This window comes from Sinocyclocheilus grahami, unplaced genomic scaffold (assembly GCF_001515645.1).
Source record: "Sinocyclocheilus grahami isolate Dianchi unplaced genomic scaffold, SAMN03320097.WGS_v1.1 scaffold1093.1, whole genome shotgun sequence".
Lineage (NCBI taxonomy): Eukaryota > Metazoa > Chordata > Actinopteri > Cypriniformes > Cyprinidae > Sinocyclocheilus > Sinocyclocheilus grahami.
This window is the reverse complement of record NW_015506272.1, coordinates 81,644-96,600: the sequence shown is the minus strand read 5'-3', so window position 1 is coordinate 96,600 and position 14,957 is coordinate 81,644. Positions and strand designations below refer to the sequence as shown.

Below are 14,957 nucleotides of genomic sequence, written 5' to 3'. Positions count from 1 at the left end.
GAGATGAAAAAGAGGCTTATTTACTTTGGAGACCCCTATGTTCTTTGCTGTGTGTGAGTGCCTGCCACGTTCGTCACAGAATCACATTCCAGACACCCGGAATGTTGTATAATATGGAATGCAGGGGCCGACTGGGTGGGCATCATGTCTCACCGGGAGTTCAATTCCCAAAGAACATAGTGTGGTGTCTGACGTTAATATACTTTATATGAATGCCTAGTGTTAATATCATTTTTACAGTTTTTTTTTTTTACTGCCTTCTACAGGGAATAATGATTTCTTTTTTTAGACTTTGGGATTTTATAAGCCAGAGAAAAACTAAACAAAAAACTAAACAAAAAAAAAACTGTAATCTATAAGTGTGGTGAAAATGTATTCCATTGTTTTTGTTCCTATTGCATTTTGCAGTTTAAATTAGACTTGGAATCCCTGATTTTCAGTGTGGTTTCAAACTATACCCGCCGTATCAGCAACTATATCGTGAACGATGAATGAAAACACTGAGTCTTGAGGTTTTGTATTTGAATAGAAGCCTGTAAGGGAAGTCAAACAGCATTACAACACAAAGTGCTCATTGTGTGTGGTCTTAGAATCAGGAACATGTATATAGAGGGGATCCCACCTGTTAGTCTAACCATATTAGATAGTTACTATATCTGCCAGCTGCGCTTCTACCGTAACCCATACAGTGTACAAATAGCTATATAACAGAAAGTGTTGTTTTACTAATGTAAACATTTAAAACAGCATGCAAATTGTCATTGCAAGAAATTATGTTTTATGTAGTTGAGTTTTTCTTTAGTAAAGTCATCCTTGCTTTGTCAGTCACAGTTTTTTGAAGTATGTGTAGCGGTTTTTCTGACCTCTCACCCAGCTAAACCGCTGTAAGCATGTGTCAACTTTGGACCATATTGTCACCTGGCAGCTCATTCAGCTGCAAAAAGTGTCTTACAAGCAGCATTAATGGTAAATCAACAGACCAGATACAAAGGTTAAGTGTTCAAACAGCACCAAACAGAATTGGAAAAAAAAGTATGTCAAGTACCCCACCTGTCTAGTCCCATCCCAAACTCACTGTGTTTTTATACCAGACTCAGTTGAGATGCTTAAACAAACAAATTACATTTCTGTTTGATGTGCACATCTAACCAACTATTTTATTTTATTTTGTTTTACTTAATTTTGCCTTTTTCCTGTTTATTTTCTTTTTGCTTTTAGTACAGTAAAGACATTGTGTGAAGAAGAGGGAATGGGGTCAAGAAAGTGAAAGTGAAGTGATGTGTGGCCAAGTATGGTGTCCCATGCTCGGAATTTGTGCTCTGCATTTAACCCATCCAAGTGTACACACACAGCAGTGAACACACACACCGTGAACACACACCTGGAGCAGTGGGCAGCCAATGCTGCGCTGCCCAGGGAGCAGTTGGGGGTGCGGTCCCTTGCTCAAGGGTCTCACCTCAGTCGTGGTATTGAAGCTGGAGAGAGCGCTGGTTCACTCCCCCCACCTACAATCCCTGCCGGGCCTGAGACTCGAACCCACGAACCCACGGGTTACAAGTCCGACTGTCTATCCATTAGGCCACGACTGCAAGTGATAAATAAACTCCACATTGCAAGTGATTTATTGAAGTCCACATATGTGACCCTGGACCACAAAACCAGTCAAAAAAATGTTTTTAATTGAGATGTATACATCATCTGAAATCAATAAGCTTCTCATTGATGTATAATTTGTTAGGATATGATCATATTTGGCTGAGATACAACTATTTGAAAATCTGGAATCCGAGGGTGCCAAAAAATCCAAATATTGAGAAAATCACCTTTAAAGTTGTCCAAATGAAGTTCTTAGCAATGCATATTATTATTAATCAAAAATTAAGTTTTGATATATTTAAGGTAGGAAATTTACAAAATATCTTCATGGAACATGATCTTTACTTAATATCCTAATGATTTTTGGCATAATATAAAAATCGATAAATTTGACCCATACAATGCTATTGCTCTAAATAATCCTGTGCTACTTATGACTGCTTTTGTGGTCCAGGGGCACAAATGTGTATCTATTTAAAAATGTTAAGGCATGTCCACCTTGAGTCAGTATTTACCTTCATCTTGTGTGGATCTCCACCTCACATTTCCATTTCTATTTTCAATAGAGTTTTTTGTGTTGCTACTCAAACGCTCCATCACTTTGCACTGTACTTCTTTCATTAGGCCATGATGTCATTTGGTGGACTTTTCCAGTCTGGTCGTAGTTTCTTTCCTAGTGGAGCCTTACTGCCTAGACCAGGAACACTGCCACAAGTGTGTGGATATGTGCTCCTCCGGCTCGGTTTCTGAGCACGCTTTCATTCCCACAGAATCTCAGGATTCCATAATTGGTCGAGCAGTTTATAACCTTTCTCTCTCCTGTTCTTCTCCTCTAGTTTTGGGAAAAGGTCTGCTGGGAGTTTACGCCGTGGATGCGAGTGCATCGTTCTGGAGCCATCCGAGATGATTGTGGTGAGTAATCATGGACCAGATAATCATCTTAACTCCATACTCTTACTAATTACACTATGTAATTGCTGTTTTGTGCTGTAGTTTCATTCCTCTTCCCCAGTGGTTCCCACAGTGTGCTATGCTTTACTCCCAGGGGTACACACAAGGTCAGATTTGACATTACATGGGCAGATAACAGTTCCAGCTCTTCCCAATGCACTGACTTAAAAACCCTTTTCCGAAGAAAATGTGATGGTTCGATAGGAAACGATGGTCGACTGTCAAACAACTGACTGTTACTTTGCACATAAGCTGACTAGTTTATCTAGGTGGTCTTATTTTTTGATGGTCTATTTCTTTGAGATAGAAACACTCTAAGATGTTGTGCATTTAATCGCAAAGACATGTCTTATATACTGTAAATGCCTAAATGCACCTGAAATCAGCTTTGTGAATATTTTAACATACTAAGTACTTAAATTCAGTGTCTTTTTGCCATTGTGAACTATAAATATTATTTAAATATTTAATGAATATAGCAATCAATATTTGTGGGATCTTTTTTTTAGACTGATGGGGAAAATAAAGTGGCTGTCTGAACACAAGCTACAAGCTTTTACTGTAGACGTTTTAGTAACAGCTATATTGAATTTGTTTTTATTTATATTAGGAGAGCAGTTTAATTGTGTGCTTTCTAGTTTTGTTTAGCATCAGGTGAGCCAGACTAAAGTTACATTTGGGAACCACTGCTATAATGATAAATGGCATATACATGTTTCTGTACTCCTCCACTTCTGTACTCTCTTTCTCAGTTTGAATTTGGCATCTTGTTTACATTTTACCACAAGCAAATTTCATTGTGGATTTGTTCCTCTTAAATTACTCCGCCCACTGCGGTTAATGTTCAACATGGCCTAAATTCAGTGCTCTCGCCTTGCCAAAAAACCTAAAACGATTATATTTAAGAACCCAAGCACTTCTGTGCGTCCTAATATATTCCATATTCAGTTCATGATGTGTGTTCATGAGTAAAGAAAGACCCTCCCTATCTACATTTGCAGCCTTGGATTTGGTTAAGCTCTCGGGGTGGCATGGAAATATGCCTACACTCTTAAAAATAAAGGTGCTTCACGATGCCATAGAAGAACCTTTTTGTCTAAATGGTTCCATAAAGAACCGTTAACATCTGTAGAACCTTTCTGTTTCACAAAAGGTTCTTTGTGGTGAAAGAAGGTTCTTCAGATTATAAAAAAGTAAGAAAGAGATGGTTCTTTAAAGAACCTTTGACTGAATGGTTCTTTGTGGAACCAAAAATGGTTCTTCTATGGCATCGCTTGAAGAACCTTTTGAAGCACCTTTATTTTTAAGAGTGTACATGTGACTCAATGGGCTCCTATATATGTTTCTGCATGTTGAGTACACTACTGTTCAAATGTTGGTTGTCAGTAAGGTATTAAAAAAATTATACTTTTATTCAGCAAAAACACATTTATATGATCGAAAGTGACAGTAAAGACATTTGAAATGTTGCAAAATAGTTCTATCTCAAATTATTTGTTCTGTTAATCAAAGATATAAATCAAAGTTCCTAAAAAAACAACAACAAAAAAACAACATAACTCCTTTCATCATTCATAATAATAAGAAATGTTTCTTGAGTGCCAAATCAGAATTTTGGAATGATTTTTTAAGCATTGAAAATCTAGCTTTGCCATCACAGGAATTAATTACATTTTAAAATATATAAAAAAATAAATAAATACATAAAACAATAATAGAAATGAGCAACAGTATTATTATTATTTATTTTATTTTTTGGGGCAAATAAATGCCACCTTGGATGAACATAAACTGTACTTTTTTCAAAAACAAAATCTTGCCAACCCCAAACTTTTGAATGGTAGTATGTACAGTATATATAGTCATGTGAAAAAGTTAGGACACCCTATTGAATTCCATGGTTTTCTGTATCTGGAGATAATAAAGATTAAAATAAAATTTCTTAAAATTTGGAAATAAAGCCTCAGATGAACAATATGACATGACATTTCACACCGTGTCATTATTTGATTAACAAAAATAAAGCCAAGATGGAAAAGCCATGTGTGACAAAGTTACGACACCCTATGATTCAGTTGCCTGTAGATCCAGCAATAACTTGAAGTAATCATTTCTGTATGACTTTATCAGTCTCTCACATCATTCTGGAAGAATTTTGGCCCACTCTTCTTTACAACGTTGCTTCAGTTTATTGAGGTTTGTGGGCATTTGTTTATACACAGCTCTCACCACTGATTTCAGTCAGGATGAGCTCTGTACTGTGACCGGGCTATTGCAGAACCTTGATTCTTTTCAGCCATTCTGTTGTAGATTTGCTAGTTTGCTTGGGATCATTATCCTGTTGCATCACCCAATCTTGGCCAAGCTTTAGCTGTCGGACGGATGTCCTCACATTTGACTCTAGAATACTTTGGTATACAGAGGAGTTCATGGTCGACTCAATGACAGTGAGGTACCCAGGTACTGTGGCTACAAACCAAGCCCAAAATCATCAGCCCTCCACCAGCATGTGTGACTTTTGGTATGAGGTGTTAGTGCTAATATGCTTGTTAGGTTTTTATCAAACGTGGCGCTGTGCATTATGGCCAAACATCTCAACTTTGGTCTCATCTGTTCAAAGGTCGTTGTTCTAGAAGACTTGTGGTTTGTTCAGATGCAACTTTGCAAACCTAAACCGTGCTACCATGCTTTTTTAGATAGAAGAAGCTTTCTTCTGTCAAGCCTTCCAAACATGCCATACTTGTCCCATATTTTTTCTAACTGTACTGTCATGAATTTTATCATTTAACATGTTAACTGAGGCCTGTGGAGTCTGCGGTGAAGTTCTTGGGTTGTCTGCCATTTCTCTTGAGCGTTACATGGTCTGATCTTGGGGTACATTTGCTGGGATGTCCACTCCTGGGAGGATTGGTGTCTGTTTTCCACTTGTGAATAATCTACCTCACTATAGAATGATGGACTTCAAATTGATTGCAAATGGCTGTATTACTCTTCCCAGATTGATGGCAGCAACAATTGCTTCTATAAGATCATTGCTGATGTCTTACCTCCTTGGCATTGTGTTAACACTCACCTGAAGGCTCTAGACCAGCAAACTTGACAAAACATCTGCTTTTATAGAGGTGCTCACACTTGCTGATGATCAGTTAATCAAAGGCATTTGATTATCAGTGCCTGACTGCTACTTACCCTCTTAATTCTTATGTTAACAGTAAGGGTGCCCTAATTTTGTCACACATTTTGGCTTTATTTTTGTTAAATAAACGATGTTATGCACGGTGCGATATGTTATGTGTTGTTGTTCATTTGAGGTTTTATTTTCCAAATTTTAAGACCTGGAAAGGACCAGTTATTTGTATATGTTGTCCTGATAAGGAAAACCATGGAATACAATAGGGTGTCCTAACTTTTTCATATGACTGTATGTAGCTCAATCCATAGAACATGACTCCAGCAACATCAGGGTCATGGGTTCCAATCCCAAGAAATACATGGACTGATAAACCATATAGGCCTAGTTAAAATGCCCTCTAAGTCTATGGCTCTATGATTTCTAAGATGCGGAAAATGCAGATGGAATCGCGGAATCCAGTCATAAAAATGCTATTTACCGTATTATGTGGAATGTCACGGAATTTGCCAAATATTGGATGGATAAATCAAATGTAGGTCAGTACACTTAAATCAAAATGCGATATGGACTAGTTTCTGTGAATATTAAGCTGCAAAATACTATTTAAATATGAATCCTGCATGTTATGCGTATCTCTGTGTGAATGAATGATGCAGGCGCACGGTTTCGTTTACTATACACATACTGATGCGCGCATGATGCTCACAGTGTTTTCAACCTCTACCGCTTCAATATGAGTACATTAACTCATGAACATAATCTCTTGAACTGTTCTGAGAGTCACTTCATGAGCATTTTACCATTTATTTTGAGAAAAAACTATCATCAAATCATATAAACAGAGAAACTTAAAGTTTGGTTTAACTTAAAAATTAAATTTTTGTTAAACTTTCAATTAAATTGCTGTTAAATTGTGTACATTTTATGATATCAATTAATTAGATTTTTGATTAATACAATTTTATTTAACCATTAAAACAGAGTCTAGAAAAATTTTAATTGAAAAAAAAAAATGAAATCCAGAAAAAGTGAATTTGGGAAAAAATTCAAATGGATTTCATAATGGACTTTTCCCTAGAAGTCGTTTAAAAGCATCTGCCAAATGCATAATCGTAATCTCCTGTTTGGGTGATGGCCACTGTCCTCGACAGTTGATGGTGCCCTTGTTGGGTAAGTCATCTGTTATTACTGGCCGATGCTGCCCTGTAATTACGGGCCGAGGCAGGATATAGATACTGTACTCTCACTCGCTCACACCGCCCAATATATTCCCACTGCTTTGCGCTCGCCGGCAGTTGCCATAGCAGCAGTTGGTACGGTAGCGAGAGATTTGATGTGTAATCCCAAAGCAAAATAAGGCAGAGGGATAATCATGTCACTTTTTATGGCGTAATGTCACAGTGGCCAGCCCTTTTTATATGCAACTTATACCCATCATGTGTATGATGATGCCACCCATGTTCACAGTCATTCAGAGACCTGCCAATGACAGTTTACACGTTTTGATTTAATTTTTAGGTGTCACAGTGACAGAATACCCAGCAAAGATAAATAATACATATTGATCCGGTTTGGTTTTTGTACATGTCTGCTATTTGAACTCTTAATTTCAAGGTTAAACCGGCATAACATGCACAACTCAGCTCCGAAAGCCCCTTGCAAGCTGCTCCTCTGAAACTACATCTCCCCTTTTCTACCTTTCCTTTCTGTCTGCTGTGCGCCTCTCTTTGACGTAGGTGTTTGAGGCTCAGCCCACACACACACACACACTCACACTCACACACACACACACACAGGCAGGCTCACACACCCACTTCTATTTTTACACAGCGCCAGTAAGAGGGGTGGGAGGGGGTGGGGGGTGAGGAGAGAGAGAGAGAGAGGGAGTCTCACTCAAATTGCTCCTCCGTTTGCAGGTGGACTATATGGATGAAAATGAGGAGTATTTCCAGCGGCAGGCATCACACCGACAGTCCCGCCGAAGGTTTCGCAAGATCAACCAGAAGGGCGAGCGACAGACCATCATCGACACCGTAGACCCCTATCCCGCCGGCAAGCCGCCCGTTGCACGGGGATACCATACGGTTAGTCATATGCTTTAACTCTACCTGTACAGTTTATCTTTTGCCCCTCCCCCTGCATGACTGTCGGCGTTCCTGGTCCTCACCTGTCCGGCTTTGCTTTCCAGTTTGTTTACATGCTGGCAAATGTGTCATTGCAAGTGCTTGTTTTTTGTTTGCAATGTTATTTATGCATAGGGATGGATGGTATGATAAAATCTGATATTACAATATCAGTGATTTTAGATCATGGTATCATAATATAGTTATTTTCAGTTAAGAATGGTATTAATTATCATATAGTTATGCTTATTTTTTGGATAATTCAAATTCAACAGGAAAAAAAAAAAAGTGACAGGAAAGACATTTATAATTTGACAAAAGATTGATTTATGTTCAAATAAATGCTGTTCTTTTGAACTGTCTATTTATCAAAGAACCCTAAACAATCACCATATTTTTCAGCAAAAAAAATATGTTTTCAGCATTGATGATAAGAAATGTTTCTTGAGCACCAAATCAGCATTTTAGAATAACTTCTGAAGGATCATGTGACACTGATAATTCAGCTTTGCAATAGATATTTGTAATATCTGTACTAATAATCATGCAGGTTTTTTTTTGGATAACCCAATGAATTACATTATATACATATATTAAAGCTTTATTGGTATAAAAATGCTGATGCTGACCAAAAATAAGATATTTTTTAAACAAATGTTATCTGTGCACAAACAGCTTCACATTTTATAACATAACTCAATATTATTAAACATACTAGCCAAGAGTCTTAATTCTGACTGAGTCACATTTAAAACTGTAAAATAGCTAATATGTGCAGGTTCATCTCTTTATGTCACTTTTATGTGCAAATAATGATGCTAATATACAGTATCTATGGTGTATAAATGGTTCAGGAAATTCTGTACCACTTGATGCATTTCTAACGTTGCAAGGTATATACTGTCATACCGTCCAGCACTGTCTACGCATAACATTGGCTAGTAATATATTCAATGTATTTGACTGCTGCAGCGAAACATAACATAAGCTAACATTTCTTCACTACAACCAGAGCAGTGCATCAGATGTGTACCAAAATGTTCCTCTCACAAAACTTACGCTACAGGAACATTATGTAAAGCTTTAGATTACTGAAAGACTACTGGAAGTCTGTTGGCACTCTTTTTGGTAACATTAACCACTTCTCTTTCCTTGTATTACCAATGTGAAAGGAACAAGGTTTTTGTCTCCTACCTATGAACTTTGCTCTGCTACTATATTTGCATTGGTTCTTCTTTTACTGTAAGAATCTGTTCATTTAGCTAGCGCAGCCCCATCCTCATGGGGTTGTTCATTTATTTGTTTTATCTTCTGCCTTAAAGGAATATTCTGGGTTAAAAACAACTTAAGCACCAGTGGCAACTAGGGTTGCAAAAATGTGGAAAATTTCCATACATTTTAGGAAACATTCCAGACATTTTGGAAACTTTCCAGGTTTTTTTTTTATATTCCAGGGATTTTTGGAAAGTTTCCGGAAATTGTCCACCCCTTTGCAACCCTAGTGGCAACATCATAAGATTTTATCAGTTTGTAAAAATTAACAGAAAAAAGTATTTACAGTTAGGAAGCTAGCAAGTGTGCAGCACTGCAGATAATTTTGTAGTTATTTCACATACTGTTTTTCCCCCGACAACAGGTTAAATGGTAAGAAAGCTTGCATTTCGCATGTAGCCAATGACTTTGAAAAAAATGCTGCTCAAAACTAAAGCCAGCATAGTACATTATTTTATAAAAATCAGAAAGCTAGTCTGAATTTTTAAAAAGCAAGTTTAGGTTTAAAATGGGTGCTGGCTCATTATAAAATGTAAAAATAGGCAGTGAAAGCTCTCTTCAGCTCGTTACTGCCTCTTTTACACTAATGGACGAAAAATCAAGTTGGCATCAAATGACACTCATACCTTACTTTTGGACTGTTCTTTCAGTCTCTTAAATGTTGTTTTTACCTAGCAGCAACGCAATTTGTTTGTGCCCGTATGTCCAAGGTGCTTTCCTTGTTTCCATTAAAGCTGCTCATTTACCTTGTTGTGCTGTGGTGGCTGATATATGGTCTCTCTGTAGGTGTTAGCTGGTGTTCTGCCTATGTGTTTGCAGTCAGTATGTCGTGTTGGCTGAAGATGTGCTGGTGTTTTATGCACTCAGTCCCCACTGTGCTCTGGCCAGGTTGAAGTGAGAATCCACTGCACTGCTACAATCTGTATGTGTGATATACCTCGAGCCCTAGCTGAATAAAGAGACAGCAGAGGGAAAGAAAGAAAACATTTATGTATTTGTATATTTACATTTGTTCAGGTTAAATAAAATATTCAGATATCCAATATTTACATTAGTTATCAACCATAATGTTTTTTTTTTCATTCGATAACTGTTAAAATTACATTTGATTCACTTAATCTTAGATATGTGGTTACACCCTTCGCTGGCACCAATTTTTTTGACTTTTTAAAGCTAAAGGTCAAGTTTATCCTCTTAATATATCCCAATGCTAACATTTATCTTTTCAAATTTGTCATTAATTGCTGTTATGTTATTACATTAACCTGCATTAAATTAAGTATTGGCATTTTTTTATTATTTAATTTTGTTTTGATGACGACATATTACTAATGCATACATTTTATTTTTGTTTTTATATTTATTATTATTTGCTGTTATGTTATTACATTAACCAGTATTAAATGAAGTATTGGCAAAAATCTATTTTATTTTTAATTTTATTTAATTTTATTTTGATGACATATTACTAACATATGCGTTTTATTTTATATTCATTATTTATTTTATTAATTTATTACAAAGACAAACATAATTTTTTTCAGGTCAGTTTTGATGTGTCTTTCCCTCTGCACCTTGTACCTTGAGAGAGAAAAAAAGGTTGTATTTTATTCTACTAAATCTCCAGGAGTTTTGACAGCAAGACTCTGCCTTCGTAATGTTTTGAGCGTAAATCTTGTGAATTTCTGACACAGATGCTTCGTGGAGGTTCAAATCTGGACCCTCACGTAGATACATTCCTGATTTTCCCCCCCAAATCTGCTGCAGTTCATTCCCAGTATTCCTCCCATTCCCCCGGGAGAGAAGCCAGTGTTCCCTCAGCTTGTTTGGAAATGTTTGTTTTGTTTAGTACAACGAAATACGTCAAGCATCATTGAGCTAAATTGTTTTTCCCTCGAGATACATTAGAAGGGGACGCCAAAATGATTCCCACCATTGTATCTTCTCAGCTGCACAGTTTTCCCAAACAGCTCCCTTTTTGTTGTTATGGTCTGTGGGAAGCGATTTGGACCGTGTTTTTGTTCTCAGATCAGTGGTAGCAGGCTAAGAAAGTTCACAGTAGTGTCGTCAAGAGGGACCGCAGTGCATTGGATGTTAAGCTGACGGGCATTCCAGCTAATCCGTGAGTTTTTGAGAGTGCTTCCACAGTGGGATTTCCATACTCAGACATAGCCGAAGGTGAAAATTCACTTCACAAACATTACATCATGTATCAGCCTTGAGTATCTCACATAACCTTATAGAGACTTGCTGACTGGCATTAATTTGATTCAATTTCTGGCACCAGAGTGAAATAATTGCACTCTGCGCTGCCTGCCTCACACAATCGAACTCAACTCCAAGTCTCTAAGCATTTCTGCCCTAGACGTGATTCAGATTTGTCACACTGTATTTGGAGGCATCTTGTAGATGCACAATGATTCAAAACAGCTCTGAGACAGATGAGGTAGAGTTCATTCATCTCAGTAGTGTTAGTGGATGCACCACACTCCTTCTGCACTGATTTAAACAACATTTTTGGATATTACACACACAGTCTGTCCCATGCACACCAAAACAGAAAATTCCTAACGTTTAGAATGTTTTTCATTCAGTCTGTTGAATTTACACTCATATCACACTTACAATTGTGCTGTAAACACCCCATGAAGTCAACATTGTAATTTTAGTTCATAGCTTTGAGATAATCTGTATAGTAATAATTTAGAATTTACAGTCTTTTTCTGTCTCCATCTAGAGTAGCAAGTACTAAATGATGGTTCAAAACCAATGTAAACTAAAGCTTATTTACTTTTTATTAAAGGATAAAGCCATTCAGTATGCTGTGCCCAAATTTCTTCTTTCAATAGGAAAGAAAACGGCTCTCGTCAAGCTATTTCATGGAATCTTTAAATGAAATCTGTCTGTCAATAGTGACTTTAAGACCAGTGAACAGTGACTGCCTTGTTGTTGGATTACACTGGGTACCATTTTTGTCTCTATAAATCTGTCTTTTTTCCCTTCCTCTCCGGTACTGTGGGGCTTTAATGATCATGAGACCCTCATTCAGTCAATGAATACCAGTTTTTTGCATCTCCTAGGTTGCTGATCATTGCATTTCAGTTGTTCAATAACTAAATGACCTCCAATCCTTTGTATTTGGTTGCATAACTAGCCGCTTTTCCGTTCACCTGAAGTGCCCGAGTTCCCTTTTTATTTTTGCTTTGTGGCTTTTTATTTCAGCATCCGCCTCATGTTTCTCGGCTGTGTGTGTGTGTGTGTGTGTGTGTGTCTGTGTGTGTCTGTGTCTGTGTCTGTGTCTGTGTGTGTGTGTGTGTGTGTGTGTGTGTCTGTGTCTGTGTCTCTGTCTGTGTGTGTGTGTGTGTGTGTGTGTGTGTCTGTGTCTGTGTCTCTGTCTGTGTGTGTGTGTGTGTGTGTGTGTGTGTCTGTGTCTGTGTCTCTGTCTGTGTGTGTGTGTGTGTGTGTGTGTGTGTCTGTGTGTGTCTGTGTCTGTGTCTGTGTCTGTGTGTGTGTGTGTGTGTGTGTGTGTGTGAGCATTACCCTCTGTTGTTTTTTATAGCGTCTGAGCTTTTATAAAGGATGTGTCCCTCTCTTCTTCCCGTAGTATGACTTGCAAAGTGCTTAACAGGGTGTCTCTGAGCCTGCTCTGCTCTTCAATAACCCAGGCTGATAATAACTCTGCTCTTCTCTGCTTCTCTCCTCATACTGGCTCCTCCGCAGGAATGCGTTAAGGCTCAGGTATCGTACTTATTCACTGTTTCTGTTCCTCTGTGTGTGTCACTTCCTGCTTAGCTGTGATTATATACTGTATATGCGTGTAGGTTTTATATGTGTGTGCGATAAGAGTTTATAACCCTGTGACCATAGCAATATGGCTTATTTGTGTGGATGTGTCTTGTGTATGTATTTATGTTGCCAAATTAATGTTTAGTCTTAACAGTGATTTAAAGTGGGTGATGCTATATTGCAAGCCTTCAGGTTGAATGCTGAGATTATTGCCTTATAACTAGTCCAGTGGTGGCGAACTCCGGTCCTGGAGAGCCGCAGCCCTGCAGAGTACAGCTCCAACCCTAATTAAAACTCACCTGCCTGTAGCTTTCTAGTAACCCTTCAGACCTTGATTAGCTTGTTCAGGTGTGTTTGATTAGGGTTGAAGCAAAACTCTGCAGGGCTGTGGCTCTCCAGGACCGACGTTCGCCACCCCTGAACTAGTCAAACAAACTAGATTTTTTTACATTTTTAAAAGAATATGTGAGTGGCTATTGCTGGTGGAGAATTGGAGAATTTGCTGCTAGGGTTCCCGAGGCATTGCTATGCTATGCTATTAATGGTTTTTAGTGTGTTGCTATGCAGTTGTTAGGGTGTTCAGGGTGGCTGCTAGGTGGTTCTTACTGGACCAAGCCAAACGAGTCTCTATCATGTTCCAGTCCCTAAATATGGCTTGGGTCCCTCCTTCAAAGTGATGGTTTGTTTTTTGTTTTGTTTTGTTTTGCTTTGTTTTGCTTTGCTTTGCTTTGTTATTTTTTGTTTTGTTTCAGAACCAACATTATATATTGGACATCAACTGGCAACCCAGAACAATAATTCGTGTATCATTCGATCATTCATTTTTTGATTTAATATTGAAAGTAGAAAAATGAGAAAACGGCTTCTTTTTAGTTTTTTGTTTTTTTCCAAAAAATGAAAAACGAGAATTCAGCTTAAATTTTAGTTTTCGTTCATGGGTGGAAAAATTAATAGACAGCTTGAATATTCAATTTCTACATGTGGGTGGGAATTAAATGCCCCTTTCTGCTGATTGGTCAGCCGAAGATCAAACCATGCCATCATCAGTTCTTCTGCAGTATCACGCAGCAGAATAATAGTCCTCTGCTGCTGCAGTTGTACGGATTAATAACCCATTTTATAAATTTCATATTTTTCTCATCAAACAGACTAATGAATAGCTCGACACAACTCGTACCGGGGCAGAGTCTAGACAGGTCTTTCTTCTGTGTAGACCAGCAGTTCTTAAAATGATAGGGGGTCCGAGAAATAATTAGCTATAGCCTAAAGTATTTCCAGACTGTAAAGTCGCTTTTTTTATCATGATACATAGGCCTACTGTGATTTATTCCAAAGTGACTTATATGATGCATTTAACGTCAAATAATCTAAATGAAGCCTTTTAAAAGACAAGTATTCGCTGTGGTTGATGTTTGTGGCATGCGCCGGAAAGATGCTCAAGGAGACCGAGACGCGCTGAAGCAGCACATTCTGTTGTTCTCTTTATTTTTCAAAGGCATGACATTTTGTAGTTATTTTGAACGTAACGTTACACAATTAAAAATATAAATTTTACCATACGACTATAAATGACAGAGTATTAAGTTATTTCCCAATAATTGTTTTGGAAAAAAATCCAAGTGAACGTCAATCAGTACTTAATATTAATGTAAACTGCTTTAAATATGACTGCTGCTTATTTCCTGTGCACTTCAATACTGGTCTGCGCTTTACTGTAGTCGCGTCTGTCTGCTTATTGAGTTTATTTAACCCATCGCAATTTATTGGAACTGTGTGAACTATAGTGACTGCTCACCGTAATGTTGTTCTAAAGGCTTATTACTTAATAACACAAAAATGTCCTGCTCGCACATGCCAATTTAATGGCAGAGAATGATGACTTTAGTTTTTTTTTTTTTTTTAGCGGATGATATCTGTCGTAAAATAATCCTATGCATCTCGTGGCATATGTTCCAAGCATTCTGAAGGTATACTGAGGGTTTGGTGAGAAACAAACTGAAATGGCAAGTTATTATATTTTATGAAAATCTTGCATTGCAGTGCGAGTGCGCAGTAGCTCGTGCTGCGCACAAGTGCATATCCTTTTGAGATATCAA

General features: G+C 37.7%; 1 protein-coding gene across 10 annotated transcripts in view; it reads left to right on the top strand.

Annotated features, from left to right (window-relative positions):
- The window catches only part of rapgef2b (Rap guanine nucleotide exchange factor 2b), a 136,142-nt gene that overhangs the window by 66,192 nt on the left and 54,993 nt on the right, over positions 1-14,957 (top strand). For 7 of the 10 annotated variants that reach the window (XM_016252224.1, XM_016252222.1, XM_016252216.1 and 4 more), the window contains 3 exons: positions 2,433-2,508; positions 7,597-7,764; positions 12,796-12,813. In XM_016252224.1, the coding sequence (XP_016107710.1) occupies positions 2,433-2,508; positions 7,597-7,764; positions 12,796-12,813 (262 nt within the window). The remainder of the gene's footprint in view (positions 1-2,432; positions 2,509-7,596; positions 7,765-12,795; positions 12,814-14,957) is intronic. The other 3 variants (XM_016252227.1, XM_016252221.1, XM_016252219.1) reach the window with 1 other exon arrangement.